General features: G+C 39.3%; 1 protein-coding gene across 11 annotated transcripts in view; it reads right to left on the bottom strand.

Annotated features, from left to right (window-relative positions):
• Positions 1-27,424, bottom strand: part of TBC1D1 (TBC1 domain family member 1) — a 191,229-nt gene that overhangs the window by 37,170 nt on the left and 126,635 nt on the right. For all 11 annotated transcript variants that reach the window (XM_030563807.1, XM_030563798.1, XM_030563796.1 and 8 more), the window contains 2 exons: positions 11,721-11,906; positions 1,726-1,887 (listed from right to left, as the gene is read on the bottom strand). In XM_030563807.1, coding sequence (XP_030419667.1) covers positions 1,726-1,887; positions 11,721-11,906 — 348 coding nt within the window. The remainder of the gene's footprint in view (positions 1-1,725; positions 1,888-11,720; positions 11,907-27,424) is intronic.

Here is a 27,424-nt window from a genome sequence, read left to right as displayed (position 1 = left end):
TGGTTATAGCATAAGATTTTATTCAGTGCAAATAAGGATATTCTAATCTAATCAAATGTGTTGGAATCAAGGGTTCAGTTTTAGAGTAATCTATGATTGTGGTTTTTATTGTTTCTTTTGGTAAATATTTAAAACATAGCAAGAGTTCAATACAGCAGGTCAAAATTAACTCAGTTATCAAATACGGGCTGAGTGAAGTCAGACCAATTTTTTTTCTTTTTTCTTTGGGGGGGGCACGGGGAATGCAGATTCTGCTACACTAAAACATGTTTTGTGAATTTCACTCAATTGTTTCAATTGGGGGAAAAACATAAATGTTTCATTTTTTTATATTTGTGAGAAAAATTATTTTTATTCAAAACAGCTTTGTGTTTTGAGATTTCCTATAATTTTATTTTAAATTTAAAAAAAAAATTGAAAGGTTGAAATCAAAGATTGTTTTTAAACAAAACAAAATTTTCCTTGCCTTTTCAGAATTGCCCATGAACTGAAAAAATCCGTTATTGGCCTAGCTCTAGAAGAAATATATATGAGAACAATTTTACAGTACTTCCTTACATAAAAACTAAAATGAATAAGTATTTTTCTGATATGTATTTTTAATAGACCATCGTTATCTCCAGATCATTACTTTATTATGAAACTCCAGTAGGAACAAGTTAAGAGCAAAACTGGTATTTGAAGCAAAACCACATCACAATGTACAGAGGGAGTATTTTCACAAACTACTTTCAGTGTTTTGAACTTGCTTACTGAATAAAAACATATCAAATGGTATAAACAGGCTTTTGGATTCACTGAAGAAACCAGATTCTGTTCTCAATTACCCTCCTGCAATTCCATTAGCTTCAACTGGGTGAATAGGTAACTGACAGTAGACTTTGGCCAACAGTATAAATCTATTGCTACTGTATACACTGTTATAGATCAATGAAATCCTCTTCAGTGCAAATAGTTGATAAATTATTCCTATATCAATTATACCTGTGCACACTGCAATATCCACATAAACAAGGTATTTAGTCCAGCATTTCCACAATTGAAGATATTTTGTATTTAGATTCTATTATTGACTAAGACTCATACTGGTTGAAACAAGCAGATAAATATATTTAGTATAACAGTAAAAAGTTACTAGAAAAAACTCATTCTGAATTAGGATTTGGTGTATAATATATGTTTGTTCAATTTTGCTTTTTTTTTTTTTTTTTTTTTTGCCATTCATCTCATGTTTTCCTCCCGTTTTTTCCTTTTTTGGTGGAGTTTCTTTCTAAAATCAATTTAAGGACATTTTTTTAATGGTCAGGAATGAAGTTAGAAACTTAGCGCCTCACACTGGTATTTTGGAGTTATAAATCAACTGGTCTGGTGTCACTTGCCTATCTAATAGTGAATAGATAGACAGGCTCAACAACTTTGCTGTCCAAATATCTTTTCCCATTAGGATGAAGTTTATTAAAAGTGAATGTCACATACTGTATACTCAGCTCCATGGTTGCAACTATGGTTTAAAATCAATGGGAGTGGCAAATGTGTAGCTAGGGGCAGTGGACCTCAACTGTATCAATTTGAACAGTGTCAATTGTTTATTTAGACCTCTGTGAACACCTCACTTAAAAAGGTGATAAGAAAGGACTGATATTGATAAAGAAAAGCAATTTGAGTGACTTCTAACATAAAGTTGTACATGAATTCCACCATTTCAAAAATATAGGCTATGCTTACCTCGCCCAACAGCAGAATGTATTGTTTCCATGTCAATTTTTGTCTTTGACCTTCCTGGTGTACTCAGCATTTTTTCCCAAACCAAAGTTACATCTTTCAAGCACGGAGTGATTTCTTCATAATCAAGTTTCAGACGCCTGTTCAGCAAATTGTTTTCAGAAGCTAGGAAATAATATTAACAGTGTACAATACTATCAAACAGATTCACTTACACAGCGCCTTATCATGCAAATATCCATGCTGATGCTCAGGGCCGGCTCCAGGCACCAGCCCAGCAAGCAGCTGCTTGGTGTGGCCAACGGTCAGGGGCGGCATATCCAGGTCTTTGGTGGCAATTTGGCAGCAGGTCCCTCACTCCCTCTAGGAGCAAAGGACCAGCCGCCGAATTGCTGCCGAAGACTGAAGTGGCGGCAGTAGAGTTGCAGATTGCAATCACGGCTTTTTTTTTTTCTTTTTGCTGCTTGGGGCAGCAAAAACCCTGGAGCCGGCCTTGCTGATGTCTGTCTATATAACTGAAGATGTAGAACTTTTAACAAGCACTGTAAGAATTTCAGAATGCTTTTTTGTTTTAAACTGTTCTAGTTGTGCAGTTCTGTTGAAAACCATTCTGTTAAAATACATTCTGCATGGCAGCTCAGCTGAAGAGCCTCACAACTAGTAAAATTTTTAAAATGGAGAGAGACATTGAAGATGGTTAATGAAATAGGCACGATATCAAAATCACCATTAACTTTTTCCTCTTCATAAAAAGGATTTTGTGTAAACAAGACCAAAACTGAATATGATATAAAAATAACGTAGTCTGCCTCTTTGTAAGCTACTCTCCCTTTCGATTCAGAATTATCGAGGAGTACTGCTATTTATTAGGAGTACAACAAAGTTACAACAGAGCACATGCCATAATAAAAGTCTGTGGCAAGTCTACCGAGAATTTTAGGGATAGCTTTTTTAACAGGATTTTGAAGAGATCAGGGAGTCAGTTGATTTTGTTGGAGGATGGTGTGATACAGTCAAAGTCTTTGCACGTGTGAGAAAGTGAGCGGAAGCACTATTTTGAGCATGTGGTGCCTTGGGGACACCCTAGAAATGTGAGAGAGACAAGAGGAGATAAAGGGTCTGTCTATATTGTAGACACCCGCTCTGGCTTGTGGGGCTCGGGTTAACTGCGGCATCAGCAGGATCCTAGTGCCTGGGCTGCAGCCCGAGCCTGAATGTCTACATTGCAATTAAACAGTCCCTTAGCCTGAGAACCTTAGCCTGAGTCAGCTGGCACAGGCCAGCCGCAGACTTATGATAGCTGTGCAGGCATACCCAAAAAGGAATGAGGATTTAAAGTGTTAAAAAAATTAACTCGTATTAAATCCCAAGCAGCTCTCCTGAATTGAAACCATGTTTAAAAAGTAGTGTCATAAAGTTTCCATCACTCTAATGACGTGTGTGTGATATATGCATAAAACCTCGTTGCTGTGACGATGCATTACAGCGTATTATCATTCTGAGGACATATTATTACCATACATCATAAGACTACTGTCACTTTGGTGATTTAATACCATAATACTTCATCAAAACAACACTCCTATTTATTACTGTGTTGAGACAATCTAAGTTAAAAGGACAAAGTAATTTTTTAATAGTTTAACTCTCTTTATTAAAGCTGTTTATACAAATTTAAGTTGTGTTTTCCTTGCTGGTTTTTCCTCTCTCCCATTTGCTGTAGCTTGTATATTGAGAACAAAACTTTAAAAAAATAAGTAATTTATCTCTGATCATGCCAAAATACTTTGTGTAACAGCACTACTGACTGTGTCATTACAGCTCTCGGTATACACCTCTACCCCGCTATAACGCGACCTGATATAACAGGGGTTCGTGTATAGCATGGTAGCAGCGGGGCTCTGGTGGTGCTTTAAAGGGTCTGGGGCTTCGGCTGCTGCGGGGAGCCCTGGGCCCTTTAAATCATGCTGGAGCCCTGCCGCTGTTACCCTGGGGCTGCGGCAGTGGGGCTTGCCAGTGATTTAAAGGGCCTGGGGCTTCAGCTGCTGCGGGGAGCCCCGGGCTCTTTAAATCACCACTGGAGCCCTGCCAACCCTACCCCAACGCTGTGGCAGCGGGGCTCCACCGGCAATTTAAAGGGCCTGGGGCTCCCCACAGCGGCTGGGGCCCAGAGCTCTTTAAATCATCACCAGAGCCCTGCTGCCCCTACCCTGATATTATGGGGTTTCAACTATAACGCGGGAGGGATTTTTGGCTCCCCACGACCGAGGGGTAGAGGTGTAGTTTGTTATATAACTACTGCCACTGAAGTTTTTAAAGCACTGATTTTTGTGGGTCATATGAAGCAAGGGCTATTTTTCAATTTGTCAGAAAAGAATGGTAAATTGGATATAGTTGGAAAATTTTCACCTTTAAATTATATAACAATTCAGGTCCTGATCCTGCCAGCCTTTATGCACGTGAACAACTCAGTGGAATTACTTGTGTGAGTTAAATTATGAGTTTTTGCAGGATCAGGGCTGTTTAGTTTCCCAAGGAACCAATTTGTAGACCTTCTGTGACATTTCATTAATCTAAATAACCTAAATCCTTGAAATTTATTTTAAATTTTTTTTTTGTTCCTAAATCCATTTTGAGGTAACAGGTTTCCTAGAAAGTAAGTTAAAGGCATCAGCAGAGACTTTAATCACGGCAGTGTTTTCCAGGGCAACCGAGCACACCTTATAACTTAGTTTACTGGGTCTCAGGCAAGCAAAAGTAACCATTGAATCCAGCTGTTTTGTTTCACATCCCACACTAGTACGATATACTCTTCTAGAATGCTTTCTGGCCTTAGAAGCACAGATTGCAGCACTGAATACTGAATTCAGACTGTGTAGGGAAGATTACGCAAAGTAAACAGTTACGCTCATATGGCAATCTGATGCACAAGACTGAATGCCCACTTCTGTTTCAGCTATGCGGTTTTTCCTCCTCCCAAGTTAACTATGTAGGAATTTACAAAATTAAAAACAAAAATGCTTCACCCTTACTGGATATCATTATAATGACCACCATTTTCCAGACAGATAAACCAAGTAACAGGGACATCACAGATTAGATTTACAAAGGCATGTGCCTAAGGATGTAGACAAGCACCTTACAAAAACACCTAAACAAGTTAGGCACTTAACTCCCATTGAGTTAGGTGCCTAACCTGCTTATGTACATCTGTAAATCCCACTGGGTAAAAATACTTTTATAAAGATAGCTCCAAGTGACCTGCCAAAACCTTTGATGATGTCAAATATGAAATTGCTTAACATTAATCTTCAAGATAACTGACTGCAATTATGATGAGAACTAACATGAGAATTAGTGGTCTAGTTTATTATATGCTTCTAATCTCTGTCTGTTACCCTAAACTTTCTGATAAAGACCTCTATGTTTCCTTAAGATTGATTTGTTTTAGGATTTGAAATGATGCATTCTAACTAGAAAATATTATTTAAAATGCTTGTAAGAGGTTGCTTTTTTCGTGTTTGTCTGTTTCCAAATCACAGTTTCCGACTTTCACGTGGTAAATAAGCACCCAGTCTTTCACAATAAGCCAAAAATCAAACTAATCCCATTTCAAAATAAGGCCAAAACAAGCCAATCCCTAAGAACCCCAACACTCTATGTGACTAGATCCCCCCAGTGTGCAGTCTGGGATTGTGGTAGGCTCGCTGTGCACCCCTGAATCTCTCTCCCCCCCTTGTCCCTGCTTGCCAGGAGCTGATCAAAAAAACAGACGCAACAGGCAACAAGCTACAAGCCAAAAACTAGCCAACAAGCAACTCACAAGCCAAGTAAGACAAAACCAACCCTGATTTCTGCATATTTTTTTTTTTGCAGGTTTGGCATGTCTGTTCCACATATCCACCCTGCTATGCCAAAGGTATGGTTAAAAAACCCAAACATAAATTTTATCCAGAATTTTCTTTTAATATACCAGCGATTTGATTCCGAGTAAAGGAATAATTATTTATTACTTTTTAAATAAAGTGAAACAGACTTTCACTTTATACTCTACAAGGCATTTTAAACAAAATGACACGAGTCATGTTTATTATTCTGCCTTTTCTGGCAGGCTCAGTGCTGGAATTCTGCTTTTGGTACCACCTCTGCCTTTAAAGTCAACTGTTACTGGTATCCAGTATTTCATGCCCAGGGTCAGGGCCAATTGGGGGGGGGGGGTAGGGGGTAGGAGGCCCATTTGGCCTGGGCCTCAAACTCAAAGGGGGCCTCAAATTTAGACACTTGTTAATTTTCTGGCATTTGATAAGTTCTACAACTTGTTTTTATTTGCATCCCTATCGAACCAGAAAAGCATTTGTTAAATAAAAAATTATTCAAATTATGGCTCACTCTTTTTTTGATGCCTTATTTTGTTTTCATGTGTTGTCTTTCTTTTTTTTTTTTTTTTTTTTTTTTTTAACTATGGCTAGGGTCCTCAAAAGCTGGAAGTGGCCTGTACCTCTCTGGACCTCAGAGAGGGCCTGCCCAGGGTCATATAAAGTTGGCTCAGGAATGGAATTACAACCACAAATCAAAGAACACATCTACATGGGGACTTTTGGTGAGAAGCCATGAGAGGAGTGAGTGAAACCAGGATACAAAAAGAAACCCTAAAGATTAAAAGAAAGCAATGCACCTTTGTTTTTGTAATGGTTGGCTGCACATTTAAAAAAAAGTCTGACTCCTTAACTTCTCTTCTTCTTTCCTCCTCTTCACACTGCCATCATGACTTTTACCTTCAGTACTGCTGAAAGCAAGGCTTCAAAGAATCTAACCTCCTGTGACCTCACTCTTCAATTTCTGCAGTCTGGAGATGTCCCTCCTTCAAATGCTGAGACTTTTGCAGTGAACGTGAGCAGTGCTAATGACAAAAGAGGTTTGTGCAGAGAATAACATACAAATAATGTGATTTATTCTCCCCTAGGTCTGCTCCCCTACCTACCAAAGGAAGGGAGCTCCAGACTGAAGGGAAAAAAATGGTCTGTTGCTATGTTAGCCAGGACTTCTCCTTTCAGATCAGTATTTAGACTCACTGGACTGGTATGTTCAACAAATATGCAATATGTAATTAGAGGTGAGCCAAACTACTACAGCAAAATTAGAATAGGGTATTATACATGTTGATCTTTCTGTAGGACAAGAATTAGGCACTCTCGGGCTAAACAAATTCAGACATATTGTGCTTACACTTCTGTTGAAGTGTGATTTATCTACACATTCTTGTTAGGACATGTCATAAGTTACACCCTGATGTTCCAACATCTTTTTTACTACTCTATGCTTAAACATTGAATTAAAAGAATTACAGCACTAATGGGTATTATAGTTATGTGTCAGCTTAGAAAGTAACTCTATAGCTCTAAATAAATGCAGCTCCACTCAATAGAGGAGCCAACTTGTTCACATTTTCTTCAAGTAAAAAAGAATATTATATAAAAAAAAACATAAAGCCCCTGCTTTTCCTACCTGAACATAATTTTAAAATAAGCACCACAGTGGCAGGTTACATTAGAGCTGATGGGCAAACTCACTGTAGTCACTTTTTGTTTATCTTTGCAGTTAACAGTATTATCTGGTCCTTGAACATTTGGAAGCATAATTTTACCTTGCTGTTCAACGTACAGAATGCCCATGGAAGTGGTATGCAAAGACTGAGGGTAGGATATACCCTCAGTAAGTGAGAACACCTGGACAGCAACAGTAAATATTTAAATGTTCAATAATGTATCAGGAGCTAAACATGGTAAGTAATTAATATTATACTGCACATTTAATGCTAGCACTTTTACTGCTTAATTTAGTAGTAGTCAAAATGAACGTATTCTGTGCTTATTGAAACATTATTGCATATTAAAATATTTATTGTAAGTTCCCAAAGATGAAAACCCCAGAACATGTGGTTGATAAAAAAGCAAGCCTGCTAAAGCATGTTCTCATCTGCTTTTCAAAACGTGTCACGGGTTGGTTCCATTATATAGCAGCAACTCTTGAAATTTATCCGCCTGTTAAGGAAGAAGAAAAAGCAATTCCAAGATGTATGTGCTCCTTTTTCTTTAAATTCATAGCACACACCCAAGACTTGTTTCTTTAATTTATTGACAAGTTTCAAACAAACCTATTTTTAGAGTATTTGTGGTTGTTTAGTAATTAGTGTCTATTTTCTCTGGACAGAGTGGTGATCAACATCTGACTAAGCTTATTTTCTTACTTTTCATAGATATAAAAGTGTCACACATGTGATTTCACATGTTATCCGTGGGTTTCATGTGGGTTTCACTTTGAAGGTGGAAGAGGCAAGAAATAAATCATCGGCGTATTTAAAAAAAAAAAAGGAAAAATATACTTTTTAATGTTAACTCCCCTAAGAACAGAAAAAACCTTAGGTTCCCACATGTTCAGAAATTCCCACAGCAACTGCATAATACAGCTACCAACTAAAGTTCTAACTGGAAGTTTTAGAAATCTGCCTGAGTTGGGCTTTCATACTACACAAAATCTTTCAGGACTGGCACAGACCTCTGCCTAAACCAGCCTTCCCTGGGTTGGGCTAATCTTTTAAGACGAGACTCTCAGGCTAGGCTAGGTCTTTCAAGACTGGCGCAAATCTTTCTTGTTGGGCAGGCCTTTGCCTGAGCCAGGCTTCCAAGCTAACTTCAGTCACAGGCTGACTTCAGAAACTGGAGCAGGAGTTTGCCTAAGCCAAGCTCCCAGACTAGACTTGACATTTTCAAAGCTTGGACAAGCTTTGTAGCTCCTTAACCCCACCCCTATTAAACTCAATCCATCAGCCAATGACTCAGTCAATGACCACTGCATCACAGCTATCCAGGACACTGGATAACATTGTTAAAAGTGACTCAAGTACATAAGTCCCATTTTCAGAAGTGACTTGGGCTGATTTTTCAAGGGCACAAATGGTACTTAGATGCCTAACTCCCACTGAAAGTCAATGGGAGTTAAGTGCTTGAAAATCTGCCCCCAAGTCAAGACTGAAAATGGGACTTCTGAAAATTTTACCCTAGGTCTCAATACTTTGACTTTGTAGTGAGACACCAAATTAAGTCAACTTGATTTAATGTCAACAACCTGATCCTTAAAACAAGAAGGGTTAATAATGGAATGATGTAGATTCTTTCTAAAAAAGGTAACACAAATACAGAAACACAAGTAGATGCTTAAGGAAATACAACACAGTGCACATCATAAAGGGCAATCATCCATTCAGATTTCAAGGTACCACAGAAACCTGGACCCAGGTTTCACTGTCCCCCAAGAGCTTTAGCTCAGCTTTGAGAGAGGATTCCATTCAGGATTACTGCAGCTCCTACAACCCTAGGCCTCTTTCTATACAGTTGTCTGCCTTGATAGACAACCCGTCCTCTCCACACATCTTAGTCAGAGATTTATCTAAGGGTAGGGGAGAGGAGGGGTGTCTTCCCTCACACACAATCTTAGTGCCAGGTGCTCCGTCCCTCAGAAGTCTTCAGAGGATCATCATGGCCACTCTCACCATTACTGTCTTTGACAGGGCTAAGAGGTCCTCCTCCTCCAAATCCCAAACGGTCTTTGGACTCCCTCTCATCTCACCTCAAATCAGAGAGGTATGGCCAAGCCAACAAACAAAGTTTAAATCTTGGGCTTTCTGTAAAATGGAGGACATGGAGAATAGGGAAAGAAATGAATAGGAAGGCCAGAAACCTCATCTATTTAAGTAACCATTAAAGACATTTATAAAATACTTTAATAGTGGTACTTCAGTCTATTTAAATTAAAGAAAATATACATAAAAAAGGGAGTCATAAGTGCTGGACATGATGTGAGGGAATAGTGACCTTTCTGCATATATGGCGGGAATGCCCTACGTTAACAATGTTTTAGAGGATAAACAACAAATAAAATTTTCAAAATAACTAAAGTTAGGTTACCCACAGAAACTATAATGATTCTTTTAGGTTACAGTCCAAAGGAGGTTACTGACTGAGGGGAGGACCCACTGATAACACAATTACACTGCTAGCAGACAGATATAACATAGCTCACTTTTGGAAAAGAACAGGTCCCCCCAACATTAGCATCATGGAGAAAAGTATAGGGAACCCTTTAATGGAAAAATGACACACTCCTGTGCATCAGGATTAATTAGATGTTGCAGTCTTTTGGAATTTGTGTAAGAGGTTGACCATACACAAATAGGTCCATGAAAAAGGTAACAAAACCAGGTTATGCATAAGATTTGGTAATATTTGTATGGACATTTCATGTACATTAAAAATGACAAAATAAAAAGATTAAAAAACAATTAAGCAGACGAGAAAAACTCTACTAGCATGAAAAGCACTTAAGTCTTACTACCTTATCTTAATTTCTAATACTTTATACACTTCTACCCCGATATAACGCAGTCCTCTGGAGCCAAAAAATCTTACCACACTATAGGTACCATGTTACATCGAACTTGCTTTGGCCCCCCTGCTCCTTGTTCCCTGACTGCCCCCCTCCAGAGACCTCCGTCCCTAATCACCCCTAGGATCCCACCCCCTATGCAACCCCCCTGCTCCCTATCCCCAACTGCCCCGCCCCCTATCCACCCACTGACAGGCACTCACTGGCAGCGGCGGGAAGCAGAGCAGCCCACCCCCCATCCCATTCCACTCCACCAACTCCCAGCCGTGGTGCTGCGCTTCCCGCTGCCGGTGAGTGCAGGGAGGTGAGGGAAAGGACACCCCCCCGTACTCACCAGTGGTGGGAAATGGAGCTCTGCGGCCCCAGCCCGCTCTGTTTTCCTTGCCCTGGCCCCAGATGTGTTGCGTGTGTGTTTGGGGGGAGGAGAGGGGGCGTTAGAGAAAGGTCCCACACTCACCGGCAGCGGCAGAAGCAGAGAAGCCTGGCCACAGCCCGCTCCACTCTGCCAGCTCCCAGCTGTGGTGCTGCGCTTCCCACTGCCAGTGAGTGCAGGGAAGTTGGGGAAAAGACGTCCCCCTGTACTCACCTGCAGCGAGAAGCGGAGCACTGCGGCCCCAGTCCGCTCCGATTTCATTGCCCCGGCCCCAGCCATGTCGCTGGTGTGTGTGTGTGTGTGTGTGTGTGTGTGTGTGTGTGTGTGTGTGTGTGTGTGTGTGTTTTGGGGAAAGGTCCCGCATTCACCGGCAGCGGTGGAACCGGAGCAGCCCAGACCCAGCCCACTCCACTCCGCCAGCTCCCAGCTGCGGTACTCCGCTTCCCACTGCAGTTGAGTATGGAGAGCGTCCTTTCCCCAATCTCCCCACACTCACTGGCGGTGAGAAGTAGAGCGCCACAGCTGGGAGCTGATATGCTGATCCACCAGAGCGCTGCTTTACCGCGTTGTATATGAATCTGTGTTATATCGGGTCGCGTTATATCGGAGTAGAGGTGTCACTGTTTTCTGATCTTCCTACACAAAACGCACAGTTAACATTATATTACACAGTTTCTATTATGTTACTAAGTGTCTGCATAATATGCGCATAATTGTCAGCACCATGGTAATCGGTATTTCACCCACAGATTAAAGTACAAAGCCAACTCCTTGAGGACTCTGTTTAACTCCTAGAACAGCTTAACAGGATTTAGTGAATGACCAATATTTAAACAGTCACCTGTGCATCAGAATATACTAAAGAGGCAGTTCAGAAGGACAGCACTGAGCTTCTTATCAGCACTTCCAGGAACCAGTCTAAAAACATCCAATGAAATGGCAACAATGAAGCGGCAATTAAGATAAAGTAAATAAGCCATAGGTAAAAGATTAAGAGTAAATGATGGAAAGAAGGAAACATCATACATAAATAAAGAGGATTGGGAGAGACAGTGCTAGATTGACTTATCTATATTGCTTCTAAAACATTTTAAGACCTGATCCTATTCACCACGAAAGCTTCAATACAAACCAAGAATACATAATTTGTTCTCCATCGGATCTAATCAAAATTTTTACTAACCTTGCAACTTTTGATTTTCCTTTTCCATTCTGAGGAGCAGAATCTGTTGAAGAATGGCTTTCTGCCACAGTTCTCGAAGCTCCCGAGTTGTCCGTTTCCTGTCTTCTTTCACTGGCCCAAACGGGCCATCTTCACAAACTGGTTCTAATGGGGACCTGGGTGGAAGATCTCCCAATTCAGAGAAGTCTTCAAGAGACAGAAATGAGCATTACCCATTTAGGTTTCACAGTCAAATAAAAGGGCACTTTTTCAAAAGCCTGCTGCCACTTGTGCACATGTAAAAAATGTACTATGTATGCATCTAAACTTTGCAAGTGCAAATACCTGTGTGCACTTTAACCCATGCATAAGCAGTCTCAATAGTCTAAACACCTATCTAAGGGCAAGTGGAACCAATGGATTCTGTAGCTGCAAGTGTTAATATTTTGTGTGCAGGTGCTTAACTATTGGAAGTACTGGTGTAGGTATTCAAATTTCTGAAGCGCACAAAGAGATATATTTGCTCTCGCATGTGTCCAGAATTTTGGGCACTTGTGTCAAGAGAATGCCTTTTGTAAAAGAGAATCCCTTTTGTAAATCTATCTTATGTTCCCAGGATAAGGCTACATTATTTAAACAAGGCATCTGTATTGGAAACCTAAAACTCGGAATTTCATGCTTAATTAGACATGTACTTGCATTATGCCCATAACTGTACCTTCTATCTACTCAGTCAGATTCAGGCTCTCTTTCCTTAACATCAGATCAATTAAAAAGAAATCCTGGCAGGTACATTTTCACTTTCTTGATGACAAAAATGACTGTCTTAGGTTTGACTGAGATCTGTCATTAAAGCTCTGATTTCTTTTCTTTAATGTCTCTAGAAGGGGAGAGGCAGAGGGGTAGAAAATCCATGTCTTTAGGCATGGTTGTTATCAAATGTGAATTTAAAGTCTCCACACTCTTAACCCATCTTTATTCTTTATTCAGGTGTCTCTCTCTTATCCAGTTTGAACACCATCCAATCCAAACATGTTTAATACAGGTGCTGATATTGGCCATTTGTGTCAATGGGAGTTTTCAGACACTGACTTCAGAGGAAGTAAAACTAGAGAAATATGGCCCCAATTTCCACCTTATGAAATTTCAATTCCAGCATTTTATTACTGACAATATCCTTCTGTTCCCCAGTATTTCCTGTCTGTTGGAAATAGCGCTGAATACCATTCTGCAGTGTTTAAGAACTATTTTATCTCATAGTCTGAGTACTGTACTTATACCATATAATCCCGTTTCTTCAATGAGCTCTATGTGAGCAGACCACATGCAGCCCCATTGACTCTGTGTAGGCTGCAGGGTTCCAGCACACAGCTCATCTTACTGATCGGTTAGAAATTCTAATCGATACACCACATGAGATCAGATGCACTAATTAATAGGCAAGACAGTTCAGGATGCTAGCTGTCTGTTTATTATTACTTGACATATTTTACATTTGTGCAAATAAAATATGGGACTCCATCCAGGCAAAATTATAAACAGCCCAGTATCAATTCCATAGACACCACAGATACAAAACACACTTCTCCCTCCCTCCCCTTTTAAAAATAGGCTTGGTAACATAAAAACATAAGAATGGTGTGACGTTACAGCCTATATGATTTTATAAAAATATGTTAATGAGTGAATATAATGTAACTGGAATATGCTTCATGGAAAAGGTCTCTTGTAAGGTAATATTACAAAACTTATAATCTACTGAGTGTGCTCATTCTATTTGTATAAATGTAACACTCTTGTATCTGAAACTAGAAATATGAAATAAACTCTGAGGGCCAACTGTAATTATGCAAAGTGTGGACCATTAATGGTGGCTTGGAATCTTGATGACTCCCATTAACCAGGGCAATTGACTGGATGGCTCTGTTTGCAGGCAGGCCTTCCTGTGAGTGAGGCTGGGAGGAATGAAGGCTTGAAGTCTTGCAGTGACATGTGATCATGTCACCTGAACTGGAATCCATCTTTAACCTGATGTCTTTCCATGGAGAAGGAGGGGGTGGGAACCTAGAGAGGCACAAAAGGATTCCTGCCTTATGCAAAAGATATAAAAAAGGGTAGAACAGAACAAAGCGAGGAGAGGAGCCATCATGAAGAATCCCCTAGCTACCACCCGAGCTGGAACAAGAGCTGTACCAGGAGAAAGAATTGTGCTCAGGCCTGGAAGGTGTCCAGTCTGAGGAAAAAACTTACTGAAACATCTCTAAGGGTGAGATTATCTGTATTCAGTTTGATTAGACATAGATTTGCACATTACAGGGGGAGGAATAGCTCAGTGGTTTGAGCAGTGGCCTGCTAAACCCAGGGTTGTGAGTTCAATGCTTGAGCAGGCCATTTAGGGATCTGGGGCAAAAAATCAGTACTTGGTCATGGGGAGAGTGGGCAGGGATAACTCAGTGGTTTGAGCATCAGCCTGCTAAACCCAGGGTTGTGAGCTCAATCCTTGAGGGGGCCCATTTGGGGATTGGCCCTGCCTTGAGCAGGGGGCTGGACTAGATGATCTCCTGAGGTCCCTTCCAACCCTAATAATCTATGATTTCATTTTATTTTGCTTGGTGACTTACTTTGTTCTGTCTGTTACTACTTGGAACCACTTAAATCCTATTTTCTGTATTTAATAAAATCACTTTTTACTTATTAATTAACTCAGAGTATGTATTAATACCTGGGGGAGCAAACAACTGTGCATATTTCTCTATCAGTGTTATAGAGGGTGAACAATTTATGAGCTTACCCTGCATAAGCTTTATACAGAGTAAGACAGATTTATTTGGGTTTAGACCCCATTGGCAGTTGGGCATCTGGGTGTTAAAGACAAGCACACTTCTGTGAGCTGTTTTCAGGCAAACCTGCAGTTTTGGGGCAAGTAATTCAGACCCTAGGCCTTTGTTGGAGCAGACGGAAGTGTCTGGCTCAGCAAGACAGGAGTCCTGAGCTGGCAGGGAAAACAGGAGCAGAGGTAGTCTGGGCACATCAGTTGGCAGCTCCCAAGGGGGTTTCTGTGATCCAACCCGTCACAAACGACCATACTGGATCAGACCAAAGGTCCATCTAGCCCAGTATCCTGTCTTCTGACAGTGGCCAGTGTCAGGTGCCCCAGAGGGAATGAACAAAAGCTGGGAATGGGTGATAGGGGATGGATCATCAAATGATCCATCCCCTATCACCCATTCCCAGCTTCTGGCAAACAGAGGCTAGGGACACCATTCCTGCCCAGCCTGGCTAATAGTCACTGATGGACCTATCCTAGTTATCTAGTTCTTTTTGAACTTTGTTCTAGTCTTGGTCTTCACAACATCCTCTGGCAAGGAGTTCCACAGGCTGACCGTACATTGTACATTTTCGCCTTTCCTTCTCTTCCTCCCAACTAATACTCCAGATTGAAATAAATTAATTTACCAAAGAACAAACATAGCATAAGCAGTAGATCGGCCAGATTCTCTAATACCTCCCTGCCCATGTCTCTCAATTCTGACCTAGAGGAATTTAACTTATAGGGTTCAAACTATAGTTCAGGCACATGCAGTCAGTCCTTGACCATTTGGCTGACCTCCAAGAAGGGAACTAAGGGTGATGATGGTAGAGATTTTTGGTGATGTGCAAATTCTCCCTTAGGAACCTGACAATAACATAGGCCTCAAAGAAGAATTATGTTTTCATGAGGGACCTGTTGGTGGAGTCAAGACATAGACCAGGTCAAGGAGAGGGATCTGAGCATAATCATTAGCTTTATCGTCAAATCTAGTTGCATGCTGCTCAAGTTAGTACTACCTGAAGGTGAAATGGGAAGCCCAAAGGTATACCACTTTTACAGCACCTTTATCTGGATACCTCAGGGTTGTTCTCTAATTTATACGGGCTTGTATCAGCCCTACGGCAGCACTTATGCCAGCAAAGGAGTGTTGTAGCACCTCTCTTACCCAATGCACTCCCTACGCCAGAGGGAGCGGAGCTGGCAGAGAAATAGCTTTGCCAGGCAAAATTTCACCAGCTGCCAGTTTAGGGCAGCTTGCAGCTCTTTTGCACAGCTGGAGTGACTCAAAGGATCTGTAGCAGAGGCCAGAAACTGGCCCATTATTTCTCAAAACTATAAAGACATTAAAACCACATACTTATCCAATGGCCTCCTAACTAAAGCTTTATAAACCAGACACTTCAATAAATTACAGAAGCATATGCTAGCAACTGAAAGCTAGTATGTCTCAGAGATTTTAAAATAATCAAAATTAGAATATAAAAAAATAGCTAAACTAAGCTTGACATAGAAAACACACAAACCTTAACTGCATAAACACAGCACCAATACAATTCATAATACAATGAGATGAATACCAGTTCCCAATGTAAATATTCAGTTATGTAGTCACAAACCCCTGCAACTAATGCAAACAGAACAACATTCAAGAAGTGTTTGTTCTAGCTTCTAGCTTTTGTCATGTCATAACCTTTACCTTTCACCAAATTTTTCACTTATGATTGTGTATTTAAGTACCTTTTGCAGTAAGTCAAGCATGCAAATAGCCCACTTAAAAAATTCATTACAGCAGAACTCTTAAATCAGTCACAGAAAAAAAATTCATGAGAATAAAAGAGGAATTATTCTTTATTTTTAGCAAAACATTGAACAATATTGTTCCTCACCAAAATAAGTACTTAAGCTTTTTTTTTTTTTTTTTTTTTGGTACTCCTGCTACAACAACATCAGTAATTAATTTAATCTGTCAACTCTATATATACAGATTTGATTCCACTGATGTGTAGCCATTTTATATCGCTACACTGATGGACTCATTAGCCTTGGATGCATACAGTATCTAGAGGGAAAATAACTCATTTTCTCTGCCATGTGGCATGTCTCCCATGCATAGTTGTGGTTGAAAATATACATCTCTTTATCCCAAGTTCCAACTATAAGGCCATCTCCATGGGACTTCTCCCTTCAGCCAAACAGAATGGCTGCACACCCTATCCCCAGGGAAGAGACAGGTCACTCTGTTGCTACACATGCAAGGAAATGCTCTGCTCTAAAAGCAGTAAAGTGGACTCAAACCCTACTCTACCCAGTCAAGGCCAAGTACATCTGTGCATACTATTTCAAACTAGCTCCTAGGGAAACAGCTTCCTGAAAACAGAGATTCTCAATGGCAGTTCAAAGGGACACTTTTTTAAACATATATATCATTGGCTACCACTGCAACATACATTTCAAATTAAAAATACAAAGGTTATGTGTACACTGCAATTAAAAACCCACAGCTGGCCCAGGTCAGCTGACTCAGGCTCATAGGGCTCAGGCTAAGGGGCTGTTTAATTGTGCCGTAGACACTGGGGCTCAGGTTGGAGCCTGGATTCTAGGGCCCTGTGAGGTGGGAGGGTTCCAGAGCTCGGGCCAAGCCCGAGTCATCTGGCACAGGCCGGACATTCATGTCTAATTGCAGGGCAGAGGTACCCACAGAGATTCTCTCCTTCTAGAAGTTAATTAAATAGAAATGTTTTCAGCATTTTAAGTTCCATTTGGAAAGTCACTACCTTGACCTCTCAGTCTCTAAGCAGCCAGTCTTCTCTCACTTGCTCACAGGCACTCCCTATGAACTTGGAAATCCACTCATAACTGACTTGTTCTACTGTTGACTTCTGCTTTTATAAACTGTATCACTGTCAGTCTCTCCTCCCAAAGAGTCAGCGATACACCGCCTATTCCCCCACACAGTGCTTATGGAGTATTCCCTGAAGTTCAAGATCTAAACAGATGTATGTAGTAACAAGAGAAAGCAGAGGACTGGAACTAGAGACAGCTTCAGTGAGCACATTTAAATCCTTATTCTTGCTCTCAGCACTTAATGTAATATTCCCTATTCTAGGAGACCACAGTGAATTTCACGGTAAAGTAAATTAGGCAAAAGGAAAACTTGTGACAATTCAGTAGGAATTACTGATAGTTCCAAAAGGAATTAGAAAATGTTGACAAATGTACATTTGAAAATACAAATGTCTGCTACATGTAAAAATTTTGGGGGAAAAAAACCTCTTGCAAAAACTTTAAAAGGTGGGGTAAAAAGTCTTCTCCATGCCAAGACTCAAGTTCAAGTTTTTCTCTAATCATAACACTGTTTTATAAGGGAAGTTCTGAGCTGGAGCAGGAAAATCAATTCACAGAAATAGGCCCTTCACAGAAATAGGCCCATATTCTGTAACTGATTTAGGGCTCTTTAAACACAAAGCATTTTTAATTATGCATTTCAGATCTTTAAGGCTGTGTTACACATATGCAAACACAGACAAATATAACAGATTGTTTGTGTTCATATCAAACTGTCACAAAATTTTAATGCAATAAGCAACAGTGGTGCAACTAGCAAAATCTTTACACAATGTATATCTGCTGTGATAATTTTCTTCTTTATATTTTTGCATTAAGATACTCGTGTCTTTTGGGGAGAATAGATACCCTTAATAGTTTACAAGTTTCTTCTAGAGTTAGATATTCTACGAACATTTTATTCAGGAAGAAATCAGTCTTCTAGTAAGGAAGCATCATATTATTTACAAAGACAGTTTGAGGTTGCCTGGTTCCAGAACACAGGTTGTCAAGCACAAGGCAAAACTGATTGGACACACGCACATCAGTCTTTCTAACTCTTCCATAATGTTAGAAGTAAATATACCCAGAGAATATGATCAGAATTCCTATCTTCCTATTTCTGATCTGTACATCCTCCCCTCTCAGTGAAAACATGAGCATATTGCTCTTCTTCAGTAGCAAGGGAAAACCTACAACGGATCATCTTTTAGTTCAGTGCACGTGTTATTTAAACAATTTCAGCTCTTGTGAATTCTCCAATAAAAAAACATCATATCAACATGCATCAGTGTGGGATATTAACTAGTCAACATAACAGTTTTTGCTTCCAGTTCAGCCATTTTGCCTAAACTGATCCAGGTTATCTTCAGACAGGAAAACGAGGATCCATAATATGAAGATTATGGAAATTATAAAATAAATTATCATGGTGACCAACTCTACCTCTAATCCCACCAAGAATGTATCCTAGGCTCAGTTTTCCCCTTACAATTGTCAGCTCTTGTGTTTTTTTTCTTTTTATTGTTACCAGACATTAAACAGACAGCTTAGTCTTCTCAGACAGAGTTTAATACACTAATTTACCTTCTCTCCCTTGGAAGCTGTATCAAAAAGGAAATAGACACTTGACAATTCAGCCCTTACCAGTATTCATGAACATACAGTGGTGTCAATGATGGTCATGCAGTACAGCTTCCAGAATGAGAACAGGAGAAAAATTGAACGTTTCAATCTTTCTTGCAAATGTTTTGAAGGAAGGCAAAGAAAGGAGAGAAAAAAGGCAGAATAATTCATTTGAAAGTAATTAGAAGTGCACATTCCAGTGAATCCAACTGTCATGTGCAAAAGGTTAAATAAACAACGTGAAACTTTCAAGACCTATAAAAGGATAGCAAGTGCACTGAGGCATAACCTGAATATCTAAGCACACTATTAGTAGGAACTGAAGGAATCAATTTCCCTGTTCACTTGCCAACCTTATAGGATTTTGTTGACCCTGCTTTGCATCTAACCCATACAACTGTAATGCACTGTGAATGAAAAATAGCCCTCCCTAGGAAAATTAGATATAAAACTCTAATTTAAATTCATAAAATGCTTTCCTGGTTCATATTTCCTGGCTGGAGACAATTCTTTAGTTCAGAAGGTGGAGAAAGCTACTGAGGAGGGGCTGTTCTAGATTTGATTTTGACAAATAGGGTGGAACTGATTGAGAATTTGGAAGTGGATTGCAGCTTGGGTGAAAATGATCATGAAATGGTAGAATTCATGATTCTAAGGAATGGAGGGAGAACAACAAAATAAAGACAACGGATTTCAAGATGACAGACTTCAGCAGACTCGGGGAGTTGGCAGGTAAGATCCCATGGGAAGCTAGTCTAAGGGGAAAACAGTTCAAGAGAGTTGGCAGTTTTTTTAAGGGCACAAAAACAAACTATCCCACTGCGTAAGAAAGATACCAAGTATGGCAAGAGACCACTCTGGCTTAATCAGGAAGTCTTCAGTGAGCTGAAACTCAAAAAAGAATCCTACAAAAAGTGGAAAATAAGTCAAATTACAAGGAATCAATATAAACAAATAAAACATGTATGTAGGGACAAAATTAGAAAGGCCAAGCCACAAAACAAGATTAAACTAGCTAGAAATATAAAGAGTAACAAGAAAATATTCAACAAATACAGTAGAAGCAAGAGGAAGACCAAGGATAGGGTAAAGTCCATTAATCAATGAAGGGGGAAAAACAATAACAGAAAATGTGGAAATGGTAGAAGTATTAAATTACTTGTTTGTTTCAGTTTTCACCAAAAAGGTTAGTAGCAACTGGATGGCTAACATAGGGAAGGCCAGTGAAAACAAGGTAGGCTCAGAGGCTAAATAAGGAAAGAACAAGTTAAAAAGTACTTAGGCAAGATGTCTTCAAGTCAGCAGGGCATGATGAAATACATCCTAGAATACTCAAGAAGTTGACTGAGGGGATATCTGAGCCATTAGTGATTATCTCTAAAAAGTCATGGAAAACAGGCCAGATTCCAGAGGACCTGAAAAGGGCAAACATAGTGCCCACCTATAAAAAGGGAAATAAGGACAATCCAGGGAATTACAGAGCAGTCAGTTTATCTTCAGTACCCGGAAATATAATGGAGTAAATCATTAAGCATTCAATTTGCAAACATCTAGAATAAAATAAGGTGATAAGTAACAGTCAGCATGGATTTCTCAAGAACAAATCATGGCAAACCAACCTAACAGCTTTCTTTGACAAGGTAACAAGCATTGTGAATAGAGAGGAAGCAGTAGATGTGATATATCTTGACTTTAGTAAGTCTTTTGATACTGTCTTGCATGACCTTCTCATAAACAAACTAGGGAAGTACAATCTAGATGGTACTACTATAAGGTGGGTGTATAACTGGTTCTCAGAGAGCAGTTATCAGTGGTTCACAGTCAAGCTGGAAGGGCATAACGAGTGTGGTCCAGCAGAGATCAGTTCTGGGTCCGGTTTTGTTTAATATCTTCATCAATGATTAGATAATAGCATAGAGAGTAACTTATAAAGTTTGCAGATGATACCAAGCTGGGATGAGTTGCAAGTTTTTTGGAGGATAGGATTAAAATTCAAAATGATCTGGACAAACTGGAGAAATGGTCTGAAATAAACAGGATGAAATTCAAAAAGGACAAATGCAAAGTACACCACTTAGGACAAAACAATCAATTGCACACATTTAATATGGGAAATCACTGCATAAGAAGGAGTACTGCAGAAAGGAATCTAGAGGTCATAGGGGATCACAGGCTAAATATAAATCAGCAGTGTAACAATGCTGCAAAAAAAGCAAACATTATTCTGGGATGTATTAGCAGGAGTGTTGTAAGCAAGACACAAGAAGTAATTTTTCCACTCTGCTTTGCACTGATTAGGCCTTCAGGAAAGATATGAACGAACTGGAGAAAGTCCAGAGAAGAGAAACAAAAATGATTAAAGATCTAGCAAATACGACCTATGAGGGAAGATTGAAAAAATCAGGTGTTAAGATAAGTTCCTGTCTGCATCCTAAAGACTTGCCCATACCAGTATTGCCCTGGCCTCTTCCTTTGTCAGTCAGTGTTAAAGGCATTCTGAACTATATGCATTTCCTCACCTTTTGGGGGCGAAGCCAGACTTTCAGGCACCTGCTCCCCTACTTGGTGTAAACTTTGCTTGTACCAATCAGAAACGAACACACACAGTTTTTGGGCCCCGTCCCCTATGACACTTCTATGATGTCATAGTGGGTATTTTAGGCTGGCCTGCCATGTGCAGGCAGAAGAGGAGAAAGAAAAACGAATCCTGTGTACCTTGTGCACACCCGTAACTGAGCCTGATCACCTCGAAGCTTCTCTCAGCTCACGTGTTTTAAGCAGAGTTTCTACGTTTGCCGGTCGTTATGAGTTGGTTTGTATTCGTAAGAATTGGTTATTACTAAATGCTGCATCCGTGTTTACAAATATTGTTTACTGCATCTTTGTTTATAAATATTGTTTAATAGTAAATACTTTAGCCATTGTATGTTTTAAATTCCATTAACCCTATTAGCTAATCATACGCTGCTCCCCTACCCCTTGTAACTATCCCCAATAAAACTTTTAATTAATTAATTTAGTTGTGTGCGTGCCTGCAGTTTGCATCGTGACCCAGACCCTCCTTGCATCCCTTACCTATACAGTCTATTGCCATTTGCAGCCTGGTAAATAACAGCTCTGCATTTTTCTTTCGCCCCTAAAAGTACGTGGCAATCTACATCAGGTTTGTTTAATCTGGAGAACAGAAGACTGAACGGGGACATGACAACAGTTTTCAAGTACATAAAGGATGTTACAAGGAGGAAGAAAAATTATTCTCCTTAACCTCTGAGAATAGGCCAAGAAGCAATGTGCTTAAATTGCAACAAGGGCGGTTTAAGTTGGACATTAGGAAAAACTTCCTAACTGTCAGAGAGGTTAAGCACTGGAATAAATGGCCTAGGGAGGTTATGGAATCTGTGTCATTGGAGATTTTTAAGAGCAGGTTGGACAAACACCTGTCAGGGATGGTCTAGATAATACTTAGTTCTGCCATGAATGTAGGGGACTGGACTAGATGACCTCTCGAGGTCCCATCTGGTCCTATGAGTCTATATTCAGAGGTAGGAACTTTAGCTTTATAATGATTACATCTGGTCCAAAAACTGTATTTTTTTTTACATAAAAAATAATATTGTTGTCTACATTTTCCATTGAATTTCTCTTAGTTCCATAGAAAATCTCCATGAAAATTTTCAGTTTTTCAGCAAAGGTGGACATTTTCATGAGAATTTCTAAGTTGCCCAAAACTGATTCATTTTTCATTAAAAACGAGTTTTGACCTCCTCCTTCCACCCACTAGCTCTAATAATCATACTTCTACAGGATATACATCACTAGCCTGTGATCGCCAATTAAGCATACATGGAAAGATTCATGTGGTGTGGTGGGCTGGCAGAAGGCCCTCTTTTCATTACTAATTGCCCTGCATGGGTGTGAGCTGGGGATGGCATTGAAGTGCAAAAGTACTGGTGCACCTCATACTTGTCATGGAAAGGATTTCTGTGCTGGTCACATATCCTACTGCTTGTGAAAGGCCATGCTGGGAGCAGACCAAATATCAGTGTTCACTCTTATCCGATAGACTACACCCCCTGCACAATTGTCTGCCTATAGGCTGGAGTGGAATCTGTGCAGCAGCTCCACCCTCCTATATCCAGACCAATCCCTTGAGCTTGATGTGGGTGGAGTTAATTCATTATATGCATTAACAAGCTCCTGCCCTGAGAAGACTAAACAAACTCATGCGCAAGGATGAGAGACACAAAACAGTAGGCCACAAAATACTACAAAGGCAGCACTACAGTACAGTATTGTCACAGAGCACATGAGAAAAATCTAAGGAAACTGGTGATTGAATGTGATACAAATGAAGTCAAACAATATTTATCTGTTAGAGTAACAGAATTTGCAATCTATGCTACTGGACTTTATAAGCTTCAAGAGAAGAGACAGAAATAGAAAACATCACTGGGACCTCACAGAGTTTCATTCTTTCATAACAAGTCACTAAAATGTTGCCTTCAACCTTTTTTCAAAAAATAAAATGAGTTCCCTATACTAGTTATCAATGAGAACCGTTTTGTTGTATTCGCCAGTAGTTTCTTGGTCACAAAATCTCATTTTTTAAATATGACTTTACCAAAAACCCACCAGGCTTTTCAAAAAGCCTATTTTCAAAAAATATTCTCTGAGAAGCACATAGTTCAATTAACCTCAAATATCCAGAATAAAATTTGTATCCAATTAGAGACCACAACATTTTAGGAAGAAAAGAGGATTCTGTTATTTGTTTTAAAGAATATTAGGGGGAGGAAATTTAACTTAGAATGTTATTCTAAGTGTTACATTGGTAAGCCTAAGGATAGTGTTGTACAGAGATATGTGGAAGAGCTGGGTTTGATTCTTGCTCCTATCAAACTTGCCCTCTGGGGTGTCCATGAATACAAAACTAGAAAAAAAGAATTGCTATCTTACAGCCATATCCCCGTGGACATGTGACCTTTTCAGAGTTTATAAACTAAGCAAGATATGCCTTGGTCTGAACTCGGAGAGGGCAATTTCTGAGGAGTTTTCTCTTTTGTGCACTAGAATATTCATAGTTTCTCTTGCTGCATTTTTCTCACTTTAAAATAATTAATTTTTTTTTAAATAGGAAATCCTTTGCAACCTCTCATTTTAAAGTCCACAAAGAAGTGGATTTCACAATAACCTTAAGTCTTGCTAAACGTTTGCATGCATGTATTTCAACAGTTTATTTCGTACATGATCACAACATGAGGCAATGCTGCATGCTATTCAGCTAGTAATACAAAATCAAAGAGAAACTGCATCTACTGCTATAATTATAGATGTACAAGTACAGCATTTTGCATTATTTTACATACATGTCTGGAGTTTTTAAGCCTTCAACAAACGCTATAAAGCACATATAGCTAAAATAGTCAGAGTCCTTTTGCTTCCAGGAGAGTCAAAAACTGGAACCACATTAAGTAACAAATTCCTTCAGTCTCATACTCTGCTCGAAGGGTGGGGGAGGAAGACAACTGAATAGTTAAATGAGGAGCTTTTGAAAATCTGTATATTTTAAGATAGCTGTTTAAATATCAGCACTGGGAAACTGTTTTGGTTTTTTGTTTGTTTTCTAGCCAAGAACTTGCTATATTCTGCCAAAGCAATACTATATTCTGCTTACAAAATCACCTCATTTGCTTATGTTATTAAGGCTTCACAAATTAAAACCCAGGCATTTCAATGGGCACATCAGCTGTCAGATCCCAATGGATTACAAGTGGCAAAGTCTACACCCATAATCCTGCCCAGCAGGTCAATGTGGGCACATGAAAGCTATGTGTCTGAAGGGAAGAAAACCAAAGAAGCGCTCTCTATAAGCTCAAAAATGTCTCTCTGTCAGCAACAGAAGTTGGTCCAATAAAAGATATTACCTCACCCATCTTGTCTCTCAAACTTTTTGTGAGAGTAGATATTTCAGACTCTAAACTCTTTTGTCCCAATGTCAGCTCTCAGCTTAACTATTCTGAGTTTCGAAACTAAAGCTATTTCAAAAAGATCTGTCTCCTTTGAAAAGACAATACACTACATGGGCTCCAAAAGAGGAGGTACATTTCAAAGTATGCTAATGAATTGGACCCATCAAGTTTAAGGCACCAGCAGAGGGTGTGTCTGCAGGAGGCGTGCTTAGAAGTTTCTTCCCCATGAGCCCAGCTGTAGCTAGCACTCTAAGACCTGGTCTACACTAGAAAATTAGATCAGTAAAACCATGTTGCTCACAGATGCAAAAAATCCATACCCTTGAGTGGCCTAGTTAAGCCAAACTAAGTCCCCATATAGACAGTGCTATGTGGATGGAAGAATTCTTCCACTGACCTAGCTACCGCTTCTTGGGGAGATGGACTACCTATCCTGATAGAAGAATCGCTCCTGTCAGCGTAGGTAGCATCTAAACTGAAGCGCTGCAGTTGAGCAGATGTGCTGCTGTAGTATTTTAAGCACAGATATATTCTAAAACAGATTTTGAGTAAGACTAAGGTAGAGAAGAAATTTTCTTTGAGGAAGGTTTTGTGGTAAATAAAGCTAATAACATAAGAAGATAAGACTTCTTATAGTTAGTTAATAGTAAAGCCTCATACTACATATTTAAACTAGGATTTCTAAATATTGTAAACCAAGAAACAAACTATAATAGTTCTCTCTGCAGGAAAACAAGGGTTGTTAAAACAGTGGTGGAAGAAAGTTTCAAGTAAATAATTCACTGACTCAAATTATATACATTTTCTAAGTTATGTGCATCAAATAGAGAAATAAAATACAATCCTTAAAGTATTTGCCATTATGCACTGTTGCTAAATGAATTTATGAGTATTTTTAAAAATAGTTGCTAATATTTTAGGTTTATTTGCATAAATGATAAAACTGAAATAGTCTTTGTTTATCCACTTACCAAATAAACTGGCAAGGTTGGAGAAAAGGATTCCTCCAAGACTTTTCTAACACTACAAAGCAGAAGTATTTTTTAGGACCTGCTGTTCACCAATATGCTGTATAATTAATACTATAATATAGTCTATCTCAAGCACCACTACAGTCTGTCAGAGTTGGAAACCTGATGAAAAGATTTTATTTCTAATATGCTGGGTTTTTTTTTGTATTTTTTTGAAAAATTGAAGGAATTCTTACATACAGGGAGTCAGATTTCCAAGTGCAGTATAATTACTTCGGAAAAGTAGTCTCTTTGTTTCATCTGAAAGCCTTCTCTGAAATTCTGAGTACTGCTAAGCAGTACTGAATTTCTCATTCTCCGAAATTATGGTTTGATTCTTATATTATATCCCACTATAACGCCCATCCCAAAACAGATCATCACTCATTCTCGAATCTGAAACTGACAGAGCTGTCATAAAAACCTTATTAACCCTCCATTACTAAAACACCACTCACAGCTGCCAGCAAGATACTTTCAGGACAAAAAATGGATTGTTTCCCCACCATTTATTCCAGATTATATACACATGTCTATTTAAACCTAATATTTTATTTTTATGTTAATCTCTACTAAGAATTTTTGATGTAGTGTTTGAATATGTAGCCATTATGATAAATTCTGAAAAATTATGTACTAAATCAAGAATTGAAACTGGAAATAAAACTATGAAAATATACCACAGCACCAGGATTTAATCTTTTCTGCCATTTAAGAAAGAGGGCTAACTAGCAAATTAAGGCCCTTACACCTGCAATTAGATCCAGAGGAGCAGACCCTTGCACTTAAAGATTCTGAGCACAATCAGTGAGGCTCCATACAGGTGCAAGGACAGTTTGTGTGAATCTGACTGCAAGTTGGGGCTCAGAGAAGCATAACTTACAAATTCAGGAATTCTAAAAGTTTTTGAACATTTTCAAAGGATTGTTTGTGATGTTTCTTTTGAGGATTTAGTCATTCCCTAGAAACACACAAAAGATTAGAATTTAATGAAGAGCCAGATTATTCTGCTCTCAGAAGAAATACTGTAGCAAGTCATAATGCACAAAAGGACTAAGATCAGAAACTAGATTTTCCACTAGGAACACAACACCAGAAAGACACAGAAAACAAAACAGTAGCATACAAATTTAATATGAATTCTCAACAGTTCTAGCACGAGAAACACCACCACCTAGTGTCCATACAACTACATCTATTCACAGTAAAATTATTCAACATATTTTGCTCTCTTATCCATAAACAAACATTTGTTTTTGTATTAATTTGTTTTTTGAAACTGTTCTCACACTTTACAAACACTGTGTCCACAAACTATGTTTTAGACTGTTTTTGGCGTATGACTGGGGAATAGTCACACGGCAATGTTCCTACCTGCTCAGATTGAGCCCATGTCCAGACTAACCCTCGGCATCAGCGGGTTAAAATCGATTGCTCGGGGATCGATATATCGCGTCTAGTCTGGACGCAATGTATCGATCCCCG

This window comes from Gopherus evgoodei, chromosome 5, assembly GCF_007399415.2.
Source record: "Gopherus evgoodei ecotype Sinaloan lineage chromosome 5, rGopEvg1_v1.p, whole genome shotgun sequence".
NCBI lineage: Eukaryota > Metazoa > Chordata > Testudines > Testudinidae > Gopherus > Gopherus evgoodei.
This window is presented reverse-complemented; position numbering and strand designations above follow the sequence as displayed.